The 18,189-nt window shown below is 43.8% G+C and overlaps 1 protein-coding gene across 1 annotated transcript in view; it reads right to left on the bottom strand.

The window, feature by feature from the left end:
- The window catches only part of SLC2A9 (solute carrier family 2 member 9), a 106,291-nt gene extending 90,068 nt beyond the window's left edge, over positions 1–16,223 (bottom strand). Inside the window, exons 1-3 of the mRNA XM_080588793.1 lie at positions 15,671–16,223; positions 12,324–12,422; positions 1,528–1,688 (exon numbers count right to left, since the gene is read on the bottom strand). Coding sequence (XP_080444919.1) covers positions 1,528–1,688; positions 12,324–12,422; positions 15,671–15,751 — 341 coding nt within the window. The 5' untranslated portion in view covers positions 15,752–16,223. The remainder of the gene's footprint in view (positions 1–1,527; positions 1,689–12,323; positions 12,423–15,670) is intronic.
- Positions 16,224–18,189: the final 1,966 nt, after the last annotated feature.

Genomic DNA, 18,189 nt, shown 5'->3' with positions numbered 1-18,189 from the left:
GGTTTGACAGGGATAAACATAATAAACCGGGACAGAGCCTCCAAGCTTTAAAGCTCTGCCCTGGAAATACAATCTGCTCCCATCAAAGTGGTATTCTTACAACTGACATCAGCCACCACTTTAACTTTCACATAAAATCATTCTACTCTCCACCAAAAATCAAAGTCTTCTATGAACTTGTTTTTTAACTACGTTTTTAATAAAAAAGAGAAGACTTAGTGACAATTCCAGGAATTAAACAGTCTGACTCAGGGAGAGTTTCATATATTCAATAAGTATATAAAAGCCAAATTGATGAATAGAAAAAAGAAATTGCAAACCTAAAAAAAAAATAAAAGTGACTATGAAAAACATTATGAATTAAAAATCAAATGGTGAATTGATGGAATAGAATACATTAATAAAAATTGGATAATAGATTTACAAGGTAGAGAGCAGTGACTTGCAGCAAGTGCAAAATGGAAGAATGTGAAACTATTGTTTGAGGTGTAAAATGGGATGTGGAAGAGTTGGGATAAAATATAGTGACAATTAAGGAAAAAAATCTAAGTAGAGGAGTTGAGAGAGATGACTAACAGGCTTAGGAGAGCGCAATGTAAAGTACATGATTGAAATAGTCAAATGTAGAATACAAAAAAGTGAAAACAATGGAGAGGGCTGCTTATGTTTGAGACTCTATGATGACCTTCTTTGGTGATTTAATCAAGCAGAGATTATCAAATGATATAGAATTTATAATTAAGGAAAAGCCAAATGAACAGTTAATATGCATCTTATAGTGTCTTTTTATCCAGCCCCTTCCAAATACAGGGAAATTAAAAATCACTTTTAAAACTCTTTGGAAGAAGGTATGAAACTGAAATTTGACAGAAGTATCTAGTTTCTACCTACTGCGAAAATGCAGACAAACCAGTAAAAACATTTCTAAAATACTGGTATTTGTTATAGTCAAGATTTGGTCAAATACTGCATTGCATAGAACAGGGAAGGTGACAACAAGCATGTGGAAAAATAAACATGAACTTCACCCTAGTCTATATCTTCAAACCATATTTTAAGTTGACAATAAGGATAAAAAAAAAAAGACTAGATTTTTATTACTGCAAGATAACAAATCTGGTTGAGAAGCAAATGAGGCAAACTGATAGTTTTATTTGTGTAGGATAAGATACCCAGCAAACTTGCGGAACAAGAAGCTGCCAACCCTTTCTGAAATCCTTCCTTTTATATGGTACTTTCCTTTTGCACTCTTGTCTATTCAACTTCCTTGACATCTGAACCCACTGTCAGTTCAGAGCAGATGGTTTCTATGATTCAAATAATGCACAGTAAGGCCAGAGAAAAGGGTATTAATTTTACTCTTTGAAATTCACAATTCTCAGATATAAGCTTTCATAATTTGAAGATGTTTTAATTTGCATTCTGGTAAAGGTGAAAAGAGTTATAAAAAAAAGAAAATACAAGTAAAGCTTTCTATAGAAGTTAGGTTAGCAACTTCTTTAGAAACGAGGTTTCCAATGTACTTACCGTCCAAAGAACTTCACAATTGGGGTAACAATAATGGCACCTACAAGGCCACCGATGGCAAAAATAGATACAGTTATAGACCAGAGGAGAGTCAGGGTGCTTTCATCCACTGAGAAGCCATATCTTCTTTCCCAAGTTTCATTGTAAAACTTCTTGATGTACTGAAAGAAAATACATAACAATAGTACATGTAAAAATCACTCTTTAAGAACACTATTTACAGAAATTGAATAAACAACAGTAGCTTGTTTGCAAGGACCACCTTTGCATTTCTACCTCCCTCCTCTAAAAAAAGGGTACTCAACTCTAGATGTAACTGTACTACAGACTAACTGAACCAGTCAAAGCATACAAGGACAAGACAGTTAAAACAAGGTGGAAACACCAGTAGACATGAACATTAAAGAAGCCTATAAAAGAGAAACTTCTTTAAAGAAAGGATGTTACAATTTAGGTTGCCAGTACAACATGAACAACAGTTTGTGTTAGCCTTACTGGGATAAGGGCTCGGGCACATAATCACACTACCCACACATAGCATGATGCTGCACATCAGCTGAGCTCTGCTGGCTGCTCATGTACATACCCTTAACCTCAGGCAAACAAGGTATCACATCACATCCTAGCATAACATTTTTTGGACAAGATAAACAAAACTGCACTCTAGCACACATCATGACTTAAAAAAAAAATGCTTAAATGCTAACTACTGCTGGTGAATCAACAAGTAATTGTACTGCTTTTTCATGGATCTGTAACGATAATAACCTTGGGGAGGGGGGAAGTCAAGGAAGGAAGGAAGGAAGGAAGGAAGGAAGGAAGGAAGGAAAAGAGCCACATCTTGACAGATTTGCATGTGGAGTAGGATGAATTAAATTAAGACTATCCACGCATTTCTACACACGTACCACAATGAAGGTAGTATCTTAAAGTAGTTTTCCCATTTACTGAGCCTTTTTTTTTTTGCCTTGCTGCCATTGTGCTTCTTTCAGAAATCTGTGCAAGCACACATACGTGGAAAATACTCTAGGTGTTAAGCTACCACAGAGAATCACAGTCTTTCATGGAGGATTTCAAAATCTGTTGCATACTTGTTCAAAGATACAGAAGATTAAGTCATTCACAGGTAACATCTCTAAGGGTATCAGACAGTTTTGGGTAGTGAAGCAGTGGGTCCAGTGTGCCCACCTCAGGCTCACTACCCATGATGAATGGTCTGCCCAAAAGCCATCCTCCTGGGGCTGCCAAATGGCCAAAAGTCAGCAGATCTCCACCTCTGGCATTAGGACCTTGTCCCAGGCCATATTCCAAACCCAGAACTACAGTGACAGGGAGAGAAATATAGATAATAAGACAGACATTTGGCTCAGCTGAGTAGGTAGCTATAAGGTATTTATAAGCACCTGGGAAAACAACTTAAACCTTCTGACTTACGCAACAAATTCTAAATCTCCACTGAGTATAACACATGAATCTGCTTTCTGTCTTCACACCAAAAAGATATTTGTCTGTTATATTGCATGAAAGTCACATTAAAATTAAGTTATAAAATAAAACCAGGAATGGAGACCGGTTATGAAGCAATTTATCTCCTGGAATTTGTACTACTTTGGTGGTCTGTTCTGATTCATATTTAACTTATGAAACTCCCTGGAAATTTTTTAACGATACTTTAGAAGCTATGTAAGTAGGAATCCTTTTGGTGGAAGTCTGCACTGTGCTCACCATGAAACAACATTTATCATCTCTATTTTGTAGTTCAGTCCTAAAAGACAGAGTTCAGATCTGCTCAAAAAGAAGTGCATTTTACTTGTCTGTTTTTTCCAAGGGGCAGTATTGTAAAAATGAGTGATGCTATAGCAAATTCTTTTGCATAAGTTTAGGAAAAAAAATAGAGTGAACTGAAAAAAATGGGGTTTTATGGATTGAGATAAGAAGGGAGGCTGTGTCCACTTTTATGTCTTACTTATGATAGTGCAGCACCTGGAAGCCATACAAAATCAGGGAACTATTAAGTCAAGCAATAAAAAATAACATTTTTCTCCCAAAGAATTCACAGCCAAGACAAATAACTGTTCGAAGAGGGAGGGAAGAGCTGACAGCTGTTGGTTTGATACTAATGGGGGAAAAAAAATCCCATAGTATCAAAAAAAGCTAGCTTTGTTTGACACTGTTAAGAATCACAAATCACTTCTATAAATAAGTTATAGCTTCTCCCCTTCACATTTACATAAACTGCTTTTTGAATGAAGTACAGGCGGCTAAACAAGGTAAGCAATTTCTTTTCAGTAATGAAAGATGTATCAAACATGAAATTAGACACCTATGATCCAGATATAAATCTATCTGCCAGACAAGTGGGTTCTCATAAAAAAATGAAAACCTGAGATCTGGCCTCTCCTATCTTCAGCTAAGTAGGAATAGAGAAGACGGACAGTTTTCTCCCATGGCAACTTAATTTTCTTAAAAGCCTTCAATATGAGCCCTTCCAGAATAGTTTTTGAAAGTCCAAGTATCTCTTCAATCTTTGGAGAGCTCCAACAGACGCCAGAGGCACAGTGCTGCTTCACAAAAGCCATGCCAGCTCCTCCTCCTCAAATTCTCTCCTTTCTATTATTGTTTCTGCTAGTTTGTCAGGTACAAATATATATTACTTAGATGTGTCTTCCAAATCTTCCCCTCAAAACTACTTTTTTTTTTTTCTTGCTTTCAAGTCATATTAGCCCATTCAATTTCTCTGTTACTGAGGAAAGGTTGGATGTGGTGCTTAGGAACATGGTTTAGTGGGTGATATTGGTGGTAGGGAGATGGTTGGACCAGATGATCTTGGAGGTCTTTTCCAACATTAATGATTCTATGATTCTACTTATAAGAAGCTAAACTGTGATATGTAGCATGTATTTCACTTTTTTTTTGTTTGTTTGTTTTTTCAGTCTTAAACAAATATTAAGATATTTTGTCAATTGGATAGAAAACTATCACTAATTTTATTCTATATCTTCACTGACATTTAAATTTCTTCAATGCATCCCTTGTAAAGAAGGGTTCTGACCTGGGACCTCCATGGACTTTTCCAATCCAAAACACTAATTCAGATTTCTTTTGCTGTCCTTGTATATTCTGAAACACCCTTTCTCGTTTTGATCTGTCAGCGTTACATTCTCAAGCTCTCTTTCTGGAAGCTTTTTTTCCCTTCTGAAAATACCCAGACCTCAGGACCAGCTCACAGTTTTAGTCATCAATATGCCAGAAGTTTTATTGTTATTAAACTTTATTTATAGTTATATATGAGTGCTTTACTCATTTGAGCACAATTGTAGTTTTCTGAAAGATGGCTTTAACAACTTCCCTTACCCTCGTGTTCAATCATGCCTAAGTTTCTTCATCTGTCTAAAATGTAGCCTTCAGATTCCCATTTTTACATAGTCTCTGTAACGTCTGCAAAGATGTCAGCTATTTAGTTTCTTTTTAGGCAAACTTCTTCCTTTTTATGTCACTCCCGTTTAGAAAAGAAGCAAAGACCAGTACCACTGGGGGTCTGGCACTTCAGTGAGGATGTGGTACCACGTGGTCACTCACACAGAATGGCCCTGCATGCTTGTGCAATGCTTTCAGCCGTTCTGCATCACTGCTCCCCAACAAGCTCTACAGTACCACAAAGTCTCATCTTGGCATCTTAGCCAGTTTCCTCTCAGATTTCCTCAGGCATGTCATAGTTACTAAATTATCCTGGGGCAGCACTCAACAGGATGAGCCTACCACCACGCTCTCCCTGTTTAAGCGAGGCATTTCAAGTCTTAGGCATTCCACCCTTGCATGCATGGGCTATTTAATTAGAGGGCTTCATTTAGTTTGAAATACTACCTCTGCACATGCTAACTATGCAAGAGAGGTGGACGTATATTATACCACCTAATGTATTCCTTCTATCAAGTTTCTGGTAGTGCTATTGTGTCCTGACTTTTAAAAGGAGGATAGGGATATTTTATATCTCCCATCTTATTTTATATGCCTCTATACAAACAGACATAAACAAACATGAAAAAAAAAAAAAGTCAAACTGGTTCTTGGTCCATTTCACAGTGAACAGAATTTCACAGTGAAATTCCAAATAAATCTGTCCCTAAATCAAGTAATAAATCCTCTCTCTAATACCAGTACTCAGATTATATTTAGATTCAGATATCTTCTTGTTTATTTGGAATTTGTATTTGATAGTAATGAAGACTAAGATAAAACATTTTTAGAACACTATTAGCATTTCTTGCTAATGCTAATGACTAAAAATAGTATGCAAATTATTTTCCCCTTGTGTTATAACTAATTTTCTCAGCACAGCTTTGTTATTTATATCGACACATGAAATAACTGCAAATATTCATGAAAAGAAAGCACAAGCTACAACATTCAAGTATAACAGACAAATGTGTTGACACGTACATCACCTTTGTCTAGATTTCCACTGCCAACAAATGGGAAGCTATTAACACATACAAGTTTGAGGTATTGCGCCTGGAAATGAAAACCTAAAGCACAAAACAAATCAGATCCAAAAAATCTTCTGAGTGCTGTGGAAAGGCTCCTTTTGGATTTCAATCAATTGTCTGAATAATGATAACAGCATAACTATATATAAATTTTCTAGGTCCTAACCAAAGCCTGCAAGGAATTGTAGCTGATTGACATCAGCTACTTTGGCAGGATCAATGCCATGACCACTGCCCTGGGGAGCCTGTTCCAGTGCCCAACTGCCCTCTCAGTGGGTGAAGACCCTTTTCCTAACACTCAGTCTGACCCTCCCCGGTCACAGCTCCATGCCATTCCCTTGGGTCCTGTTGCTGGTCACCAGAGAGAAGAAATGGGAGGAGGTTGTGGCACCAAGCCTGCCATAGTTCAAGAAGTGTTTGGACAGCTCTCTCAGACACATGGTCTGATTTTGGTGATCCTGTGTGGGGCCAGGACTTAGACTCAGTGATCCTCTGGAGAGCGTGGGAGATAGCTTCCTGATGCAGCTGGTCAGTGAACCTACCAGGGGTGGTGCCCCGCTAGACCTTCTCTTCACAAACAGAGAAGGACTGGTGGGAGATGTGGTGGTCGGAAGCTGTCTTGGGCAGAGTGACCACGAAATGGTAGAGTTCTCTATTCTTGGCGAGGCCAGGAAGGGGACCAGTAAAACTGCTGTATTGGACTTCCGGAGGGCTGACTTTGAGCTGCTCAGGACGCTAGTTGGCCGAGTCCCTTGGGAGGCGGTTCTGAAGGGCAGAGGAGTCCAGGAAGGCTGGGCGCTCCTCAAGAAGGAAATCGTGATGGCACAGGAGGGGTCCATCCCCACGTGCCCAAAGACGAGCTGGCGTGGAAGAAGACCGGCCTGGCTCAACAGAGAGTTGCGGCTTGTGCTTAGCAGAAAAAAGAGGGTTTATAATCTTTGGAAAAAAGGGCGGGCTACTGAGGAGGACTACAAGGATGTAGCGAGGCTGTGCAGGGAGAAAATTAGAAAGGCCAAAGCTCATCTGGAGCTCAATCTGGCTACTGCCGTTAAAGACAACAAAAAATCCTTTTACAAATATATCAACGCGAAACGGAGGACTAAGGAGAATCTCCATCCTTTACTGGATGCGAGGGGAAACCTAGTTACTAAGGATGAGGAAAAGGCTGAGGTGCTTAATGCCGCCTCTGCCTCAGTCTTTAGCGGCAATACCGGTTGTTCTCTGGATACCCAGTGCCTTGAGCTGGTGGAAGGGGATGGGGAGCAGGATGTGGCCTTCGCTATCCATGAGGAAATGGTTGGCGACCTGCTACGGAACTTGGATGTGCGCAAGTCGATGGGGCCTGATGGGATGCACCCGAGGGTACTGAAAGAACTGGCGGAGGAGCTGGCCGAGCCGCTTTCAATCATTTATCGGCAGTCCTGGCTATCGGGGGAGGTCCCAGTTGACTGGCGGCTAGCCAATGTGATGCCCATCTATAAGAAGGGCCAGAGGGTAGACCCGGGGAACTATAGGCCTGTCAGTTTGACCTCAGTGCCAGGAAAGCTCATGGAGCAGATTATCTTGAGGGTCATCACGCGGCACTTGCAGGGCAAGCAGGCGATCAGGCCCAGTCAGCATGGGTTTATGAAAGGCAGGTCCTGCTTGACGAACCTGATCTCCTTCTATGACAAAGTGACGCGCTTGGTGGATGAGCGAAAGGCTGTGGATGTGGTTTACCTTGACCTCAGTAAGGCTTTTGACACTGTTCCCCACAACATTCTCCTCAAGAAACTGGCTGCTCGGGGCTTGGACTGGCGTACGCTTCTCTGGGTTAGAAACTGGCTGGATAGCCGGGCCCAGAGAGTTGTGGTGAATGGAGTCAAATCTGGTTGGAGGCCGGTCACTAGTGGTGTCTCCCAGGGCTCGGTACTGGGGCCGGTCCTCTTTAATATCTTTATCGATGATCTGGATGAGGGCGTCCAGTGCACCCTCAGTAAGTTTGCAGATGACACCAAGCTAAGTGCGTGTGTCGATCTGCTCGAGGGCAGGAAGGCGCTGCAGGAGGATCTGGATAGGCTGGAGCGATGGGCTGAGGTCAACTGTATGAAGTTCAACAAGGCCAAGTGCCGGGTCCTGCACCTGGGGCGCAACAACCCCAAGCAGAGCTACAGGCTGGGAGATGAGTGGCTGGAAAGCTGCCTGGCCGAGAAGGACCTGGGAGTATTGGTTGATAGTCGGCTGAATATGAGCCAGCAGTGTGCTCAGGTGGCCAAGAAGGCCAACAGCATCCTGGCCTGTATAAGAAGCAGTGTGGCCAGCACGTCTAGGGAAGTGATTGTGCCCCTGTACTCGGCTCTGGTGAGGCCGCACCTTGAGTACTGTGTTCAGTTTTGGGCCCCTCGCTACAGGAAGGACATGGACGTGCTCGAGGGAGTCCAGAGAAGGGCGACCAAGCTGGTGAGGGGTCTGGAGAACAAGTCTTACGAGGAGCGGCTGAGGGAGCTGGGCTTGTTCAGCCTGGAGAAGAGGAGGCTCAGGGGCGACCTTATCGCTCTCTACAGTTACCTTAAAGGAGGCTGTAGCGAGGTGGGGGTTGGTCTGTTCTCCCATGTGCCTGGTGACAGGACGAGGGGGAATGGGCGAAAGTTGCAACAGGGGAGTTTTAGGTTGGATGTTAGGAAGTACTTCTTTACCGAAAGGGTTATTAAGCATTGGAACGGGCTGCCCAGGGAGGTGGTGGAGTCACCATCCCTGGAGGTCTTTAAAAGACGTTTAGATGTAGAGCTTAGCGATATGGTTTAGTGGAGTACTTAGTGTTAGGTCGCAGGTTGGACTCGATGATCTTGAGGTCTCTTCCAACCTAGAAATCTGTGATACTGTGATCCTTGTGGGTCCCTTCCAACTCAGGATATTCTATGTTTCTAAGAGCTCAGCGCCTGCCCCTCCACTCCCCTTGTGAGGGAGCTGCAGGCCGCCATGAGGCCTCTCCTCAGCCTGCTCTGCTCTGGGCTGAACAAGCCACAGGACCTCAGCCAATCCTCATACATTTTCCCCTCTAGAGTCTTCACCAGCCCAAAATTTCACACAGTACTCAAGGTGAGGCATCACTGGTGCCAAGGGGAGAGAAAGAGAGAGAGAGGCAGTATATATATGGTGATTTTTCTTGTCTCTCTAACTGTAATTAGCTTAGAGCAAGGGAAGAGAAGAAACAAGTCTTTAGAGAATTAAAAATGATTTTGCTGATTTTAAGTGATTAAAAATGATTTTATGTTACAAAGGCCACTCACACTTGGTGACAGTTATCCAATGGCTGTCACAGTCAGCTATATATTTTTGCAATAGTCTCACTTTCTCAATATCAGCTCTAAAAGGAATGCAGAAACACAGCTTCCAGCAGGAAGAAGGCAAGAAAGGCGTTGCTGTCAGCACGAGAGATTTCACGTCCTGCTCAGAGCACAAAGTACGTCATTGTTCTGAAGACCTTGCTCACAAGTGGTCCATGGAATGCATTTTAAAAATGCCACTCGGAAAAAGGCAGCTTCAACATTTAGACAATTAAAATCTTAGTCTTCCTACTGCTGAATGTTCTCACATGTTTTAATAAATTCTGACAGCTGTTCACAGAAGTCAGTGCAGACTTCTAATGCTGGGTTTCTCACATGGTCAAGCACCACATGCAGGGGAAAGCGCACCTGTGACTGGCCATTGCACTTTCCCATAGAAAGGTGGGGGACTGAGTGGGAACTGATCTTTTCCCATCTCTGCACTAGTCAGTACAGACAACTCTGCTCTGAGAAGATCTGGTGCATTACATCTCCCCCTTGCAACAAAAAGGAAGTTGGATAAAGCATACCTTACGAGATGACTTGTGGTAAAGTTCCCAGCTGAGAACTGCAGGGGTATTCCCCTGTGGTTTGATGAGCTGGCAGAACTTCAGCACAGAAAGGTAATGTACACAAGGATTTACAAATACAGTTCATAGATTCAGCCTTAAATGAACTTCCCCTACACAGTTCAGCAATCATGCTGACGTGTTCAGATCCGGTCTCCTGGAAACATCCCATATTTTAGTCAACAGTCATGATCAAGCACTTTCTAAAAACCTCTGGAAGCATCACACAGTGCCTTCTCTAAGGCTTTAGTCATTGAAAGGAATTGTACTGAAGCAAAAAGAGGCAAAAGATATCCAACATCCTACACAGAGATGCTCACTACAATGCGAGCTGTAAGCTGCATATGACCAGAACAAGTTATTTGACCTATCAAGTTTATAAATCAAACTCAGCTTACAACTTTTAGGAGATACTGCACCCCAATATAGCCTCTTGTAAGAGTGCTGCTTATCTACAGGTAAAAGCTGTTTCCCTTATATTTTCCTCAATTAGCTCACATCAGTGTTCCTAAAGGATTACCTGGTAGCAGACTGATTTGGTGATGCATGGCCACACAGGGGGAAAACAGATAGGGCAAAGGTTCCTTTTCTTGTGCTGCAGGAAGCACAGCATTGGTACAGCTCATTCCTCCCCACTATGGCTACAAACAGAGCACAGACTCTCCTCTTCAACCTGGAGAGTGCGTGACAAAGACAGGAAGGTGTCCTGCCCTAGGAAAATAGATGACAGAGCTTGATCCTGGGGCTAGAGAGAGGACCACCTGGTCCTCTCGTATTTTGCCACACTGGTATTTTGCTCTTGAACCACACAGCCATGTATTTCTTTTCAGTAGGGTGTATAACTAGGACTACTCTTTAGACCTACATAATATATGGCTTAGCATGAGTAAGGAGGACACTATGTTCTCAACCGAACACAGCAATACCACACTGGAAAAGGGCAGACTTCATACATATCTGTCAACACTACATCATACCTGTCAACAAGAGCCATCAACATGGTGCCGTCTTTCTGTCCAAAAGCCACAGTAGAGATTTCAAGCAAAGATAGACAAACCTGACAGTGCTACTAACCACGATGCCTGGAATTTAGCATTCTTCATGGTTGCAACTTCAACCTTCCCACCTCTACTCTTGTCTGGTCACCACTACAATCTATTACATGGTTCTAATCTAACCATCTGAGTGTTGCCAGACAGCACTTATGATCGCCCTTTCTTTCTTCTACTCCTGCAGAAAGTGATAGAAGAGCTCCGATTACCAATATGGTTCATTTTGTAAAGGGCACTTAAAAGTTCTGAAGTCAGATAATTCACACTGCTCCTTTGACAGTACTGACTCAGTGCAGGAGAGATGTCTATCGTCAGTACAATCAATACCATTGTTCACAGCATTTCAGCTCCCCACCGATTCTGTTAAGTCATGTTTATTTTCTGAAGATTGCAAGCTGAAGTGGTGCACAGACATGCCATGCTAGAATAAACATCCAATCTGTCTAAACCTGTGTTACCCGTACAGAAGGTACCAGGAACTTCTAGAAAATTCCCAGAAGCTACCAAGGGGACAATTAAAACAAGGTGAGTCTGTTTCTAATCCTTTGGGTCATCAGTTTATCAAAGACCAAAGACAATGCAAATACTAACTGCAAACTAAAAAAAAAAAAAAATAAAAAAAAAGTTTTGACAGCTAGCTGAAAAATTTTACTACATATTTTTTTTGTGTGTGTATTGCTCACAACTTCAGCTGAATTGGTTATTTCTGTGTTTGATTGAATTAAAAGGCTCTGTAGACCACCAATATAAAACCAAAACATTCAGATTTCCATTTGTGATAGCTGATATTTTAATGAAATCCCTCTGATACTGTACACTGATTACACAATGCTCTTTTCATCAGACATATTCCACATGTTGCAGCCAACAGATGGTCAAGACAGCGCAACCAAAATCAGAAGCAAACAAGGCATCACAACAAAATGCAGAAGAGGCCCATTATTTAAGAGGCAGACAGAGACATTATTTATATTATCTGTACTGTGAGAATGAAATGCCATGTCAACCTCCAGAACTGAATAATGTGAACAGAATTTGTTGAATGTGCACCTATAACTACCAAATAGTCACTAGCCAGAAAGACAGGCTATTAAAAATATAACACAAAAGTGTGGAAAAAGATTTAGCATTATTCTGGCTTTGGGAGAATGAAAAAGAAATGTTGTGCACCCACTCACCTCAACAAGAGCACTTAGTTTCCTGACAGCTACTGAACCTACTTGGAAACCTCAGAGACAGCAGAAAACTTTTCAAGCAAAGAAAAGTTTTACCTCTTCTAACTCACTGGCAGGATTACAAAAGCAAGATGTTTGAAGTGCACACACTAGGTGGACAAGGCTGCCCTCTACTGATAACTAAATTCCAGTTTTGTCAGTCACTTACCACTGAAGGAGCATTCACGACGGAGAGATTGTAACCGTAAAGAAAAGATGATCCAAAAGCACCAATTAAAGAGGCTACAATCAGACTTCCAGACCAATTCTGAAAAACAATGAAAAAATGTAGCCATTGTTAGTATACATGAAATAGCCCAGGCTTTAAACACTCCTCATGCTATCTTGCACAGCTCCTGCAGGCAGATCTCCTTGCTACAGAATAATGGCCTGAAACACTTTCCATTTCTGCAATCCTAGAAGCAGTAAATTTGAAGTGACAGCATCTCAGTTAACATTTACCAAGGCATAAGTGAACATTTAAACTTCTTCCCCACGGATTTTGCTTCAAGCGTCCCATCAGCCCCGAACACCAAAAAAGCTAAATGTTACAGAAGCATACTTTCAGCATCGGAAACTCTTTGGCAACATACAATTAAAACAATGAAGCACGTAGTAGCATACATTTGATGCAACAGGGCTTTGGGTAGACCCAACTTAGGAACAGTGTCCACCTTCTCCTATGAGCATAAGGATTAGCAAAACTTTGACCAAACTAATTGAAATGATGCCTACAAACTAGATTTTGTAACCCAAACGTAAGTTTCCAGCAGTAATTTGCTGCCACTCAAAAATGCTGTCAGAGATGCCATCTGCTGTCTTCGTCCAGAACCTCTCCCTTTAGGACTTTCCTCCTTCCACCCATGCCATCCCAACTATTTTTTTTTTTTAAGAACTCCACTAAGAATCCATAATTTCAGGTACCATTGACTATTGCTTTATGTCCAGTCCGATTGCTTGCTGAAGCCTGAATCTTTTCAAAAGGAGAAACACCTGATTAAGCAGGCCTAATAAACTCAGCTTCCGCTACATCCCTTCAAGCGGACACAACAGCTTAATGAATCAATACGTTTTGTCAACTACACAAAGACTCGTGTTTGCTTTGGAAAATGAAGATCTGAAGCATGAGCTACCTTTGTGTAGGCAGTACATGGCATAACAGTGGTGATGATGCAGAGGAACGAGCTCCACAAGCCCCAGGATAAGCATGGTAGGGAAAGTGAATGCAGCTTGGCAGTTGGCAAGTGCCGGAGCTTGCATTGCCACCGTGTCACTGCAAACTCACTTTGGTTCATGGAGAAGTGATGACATATCCACACGTCAGGAGCAGAGACTGCGCGCCCAGCTTGGCAGCTTGGCGTGCGTGGGGTCTGCCATGCTCCGCAGCTGCACTCCCCAAGGGCTTAAAACATGCCCTGGGGGACAGCTTAGCATTTTTAACTTCTTCCACATGATGTGGTAACTTTTTAAGAGATTACACAGTTCATTGACTGCCCTATTTTCAGTCAGGTCAGGAGAAAGTGTACAGGGGGAAGAAAGCCTCGTGTAAGGAATATATCCCGTTGAGATTGTTAAATAAGCCAAATACAATTTCTTATTATTAGCCAGCTTCTTAAAATGAACCTGTCACACACACACAAAGCTTTGCACTATTACTTTGATAAGAAAAAAGTAGAAATGTTGACATAAATTTCTATTCAGGTGTTCATAACACCTCATATTAGGTGCCTGTTACTTCTGTACTATGAACAACCATTCCTATGCTTATAGGAATCACTACTACCCTGAACTAATGGCACTGAAGAGAATATTCCTGGAGATCTACCAGATTGCTCCCAAAGAGGTCACAAACGATAAGTGCACATTCCCGTGTGCTGTGTGGTAATCTTGATGCAATATTGCTAAGGGCATCAGCTTCAACAACATTAAAACCCTGGGAAAAACCCTGCAGACATGGCGATTTGGATCATATAGCCTAGTGTTTATTAAAAAGTCCAGTGAATATTTGAAACTTTCAGCGCAGGCAAATTACTTGTACATAGGGTTAAGTGGAAAATAATACAATACAAATCACAAAAGTGTTGCCAAATTAGAAAACCCCACATCTTTTCAAGTGTTGTGAATAGCAGGGTTTAGAGCCTACTTCAGTACCAAGAATTTTTCAAGTATGTAGTCTGCTGCAGAAATCACACAAAGCCTCAGATTTACCCCAAAGTTTTACAGTTCTTGGAACATGCACTTCAACTTCTCCATGACCTGTCTCCTCACACGTTATTTTAAATATTTGCTCAAGTTTCAGCAACACCAGATAAGAGATGAAAGCGTAATGAAGCAAGAAGGGGAGGAAAAAAAAATAAAAGGTTGCTCAGAAAAATATTAACCCTGTGGAAACATTTAAAAAAAAAAAAGCAACAAACTCAGCAACCTGTTTTACAACGACTGCGAAACAATACTGCGACCACACCTCCTCAGAGGTGGTCCTCTAACACCGTGAGTGCACTCTTCTGTTGCTGCTGTCACCAGAGCAATAAACGTGCAGTGAGGAAAGCTGTCTGTCAGATCCCAGCAAAGACCTCCAGCCTCTTGTGTGCTGCTTTCTTGTGAAAGTCCACCTTTTGTTGCTCTTAACCAGGGCACGGTGCTCTGAGAGGTTTCAAAATGCTTTTACCAACACACCTCTTTTGTCCAGCATGCAGTGTAATACTTACGCGCTGTGCACCTTACGTTGCCTTTGTTTTATATGCATGCTGGTTTGCATTTCAGTTTTCAAAGCACAATTTGGGCTATTGCATTTTGGTTAGTTGGCTATAGATTAATCACGGTTGTAAGCTGGAAACTACAAATGCCCGGAAGAAAGTTTTAGGGTTCTTCAACAGGTACTGCACCGACTGTCTGCTGAATTTAGGAACCCGGACTTCTGCACACCTTTCGCGTAGGCTTCCCGAGAGGCAGTTTTAGGGAAGCACCGAGCACCGGAGCGATCCTGGAGGCTGAGAGTGGCCGTGCCCAGCCGGGTGGCTGCCGGCAGGTGCGTGCTGGCACCGCACCGCGCTCCTCGGCTTGCGATACCCCCCGGGCTTCCCTCCTCGCCTTTCTCCTCGCCCTTAGGACTTGCTGATTCGGGGGGGGGCTTAGCCCGTGTCCTCGCCTTGCTGGTGGGAAAGCAGCCCCCAGCGCCTGCCACTCGCCCACCCGTGGGGTCCCCCTTGCCCGTGGGGTGCCCCTGCGGCCCCAGCCGCTGCCCTCCTCCCGTCCTCCGCGTCCCGGCCGGGGCAGCCGCAATATATTTTTAGCTCAGCCCAACCCCGCCGGCCTCTCCTCTGCACCAGCCGCAACTTTCCGAGCGGGGAAAAAGGCTCGGGCTCTGCAACCTGAGCCCTTCCTCCCTTCTGGGGGAAGCAACGCGGAGTGACGCCGGATCCCCAGCGGCCGCGCACCGGCTCCGCTTTCTCCTCCGCTCCACCTGGAAAGCTGCGGGACACGCGCGCACCCTCCGCGCCTCTCCGCGCTACTTACGCCCTTCCCTGCCCGGCGGGGATCCTTCCCCGCTGCCGAGGCCACCAGCGTGTCCTCCTCGGGCGCCGCCGCCGGGTCCATGCCGCAGGCGCGCAGCGGCCGCGCATCTCCGCCGGGCAGCGCGCAGCGGGGGCGCGGCCGCAGCCGCGCAGAGCCGGAGGAGGGACCCTGGGGGGGGGGGGGGGACCCGGGGGGGCCGAGCCTGGAGCTCCGGGGACCGCCGGGGGTCAGAGCTGCTCTGCCCGGAGTGCGCGGCTGACGGGCTGGAGCTGCCCGAGCCCGTTTATAAGCGGGCTCGTCCGTAACTTAAGCAAATTAAGCCCGGCGTGGGGTTTGCAGGCTGGCCTGCTCGCTCGGCAGGGATTTAGCCAGCGGTGAAAGCGGGACGAGGGAATGGCAGCACCGGGGGTTCCTGCCCGGGGCCATCTGGGCTGCCCTGCTGTATACACAGCGCTGGAGGGAGGAGAAGAACTTCCCTTCGTCACCGAAGCTGGAAAGTGAAGCTACCGCAAGCCTTGTAACTAATTAAGATGTTAACCACACGACACAGGGACGTTCCCACAGCCTTGGGAGGTTCAGATCTGACACACGGCACTGCTGCGGTGCAGCAGGTGGTGATTAGACACGTTGCCCGAGGAAGATAAAAGCTTCGAGCTATTAGTTTTGAAGGTGCCTATTTGTAAAGCCTGAGGATTTTGAACTGCTAAGAGTTAAACTGCACCTTCCAGTTGGCAATGGATGTGTCTCAGATGAGTACTAAGTGCATCTGGGAACTATTCCCAGATGTCTGCAGTTCATATTGGTGTAAATCTGTGCTGCTTCCACTTCTGACATGCTGCATACCTCACCACTACCTTAGAGTCCTAAAAGACACAGAAGTAATGCCATAAAGCACTGCAGGTTTGAAAGTGGTTCGTGATTCAGAAACTTTGAAGTGTCCTTGGCACACATCAAGCTAAGCAGCCTTTGAATGGAAAGCCAGATGCTACTCGTTAACATGTAAAATTACTGTTCAGATTGAGAAACATCAGCATAGATAGATGATCCAGACATCATTTATAATCTCTTTGAATGGTCACAAGCAGTTAAAGAGTCAGGTTAGGAGAATCAAGCCTCTAAAATACGTGGAGTGCATTTGAGATGAATCAGACACCTGTGTTTTATTTAATTTCATTTAAAATAATACAGTGCAAGTAGTTCACAGCAGTTGATGCTCAAATACAAATAATATGGCTGCATGTGCTTAATACAGACTTAGTTTCTCACTTTAACATGCTTATGATTTTTGACATTTTACAATCACCATTAATAAGAGTTACAGAAACTAAAGGTGCTACTCTCTACACCCCTTAAATTTTAATCCTGGCAGCTTTTCTTCAAATCTCCACATTCCCATGGAGACAAGTGTCAGTTTGCTCACCTCTTACAAGTCAGAGCAGAGAGGGAAAAGGGGGAAGAACACACAGATGCAAGGGTGTGTTGGGTCTGCCTGGGATGGAGTCACCTTTCCCTGCAGCAGCCCACACAGTGCTGTGCTCTGCACTCGTAGCTGGAACAGCACTGGTATCACTCCAGTGTTGTGTCTATTGCTGCATAGTGCTGGCACAGCATCAGGACTCCCTCCAAGCCCCCAAGAACCAGTAGGCTGGGGGTGGGCAAGTGATGGGGAGGGGACATTGCCAGGGCAGCTGACCTAAACCAACCGAAGGGATATTCCATAACACCTGATGTCACACTCAGCAACAAAAAGGGGGGCTCTCAGGGGGCAGGGGGCTGTCCTGAAAAACTGTTACGTGTTTTGAGGCCCTGCTTCCCAGGACGTGGCCAAACATCGCTCGTTGATGGGAAGTAGAGAATAACTTTTTTTTTCCTTTCTCTCTGTGCTTCTGCACGGCCTTTTTTTTTTTTTTCTGCATTCCCTTTCCCTTTAATTAAATTATTCTCTTCTCAAACCTCGAGCTCTTTGTGTTGTATTTTCTCCCCCTTCCTCTTTGAGGAGGGGGGAGTGAGAGAGCTGTTGTGGTGGAGCTCGGTTGCCCACTCTAGTAAAACCACCACAAAGGGTTCTTGTGTCAGAGACAAAACCAAAGCTCTTTTCCACAGAATACATCCTCCCAGAATTTCCATGTGAAGGCACACAAACTGTTCTGGAGTGTTACAATTGCCCTCAATGACCAAGTCCCTCCCAGAAAAGGAAGGCTTCAACCTATCCGAAAGTCACTTAATCCCAGAATGGTTTACCTGAACAGTTTATTGGCTAGTTCAAAACTAGACATTCATATTAGAAGCATGGGAAAAAGTTGGAGGCCTGTGGTGCACATGCACAGTGAGACTATCAGCAGTCCCGGTACCAAGGGGAGAAGGGAAAGAGCAACATTCCTGTGCATATGAAGCTGAGCCTGTGCCTGCAAGTATTCACATAGGTTCCACATAGTTATTTTCTGTCTGCAGTCCCCAAATGACAAACACATACATTGGCAGAAGATTTGAGGAATTCACTTACCAATTTTTTCTTCAGC

The sequence above is a fragment of the Anser brachyrhynchus genome (assembly GCF_964034855.1).
Source record: "Anser brachyrhynchus genome assembly, chromosome: 4".
NCBI lineage: Eukaryota > Metazoa > Chordata > Aves > Anseriformes > Anatidae > Anser > Anser brachyrhynchus.
The sequence above is the reverse complement of the archived record's forward strand: the minus strand, read 5'-3'. Positions and strand labels throughout refer to the sequence as shown.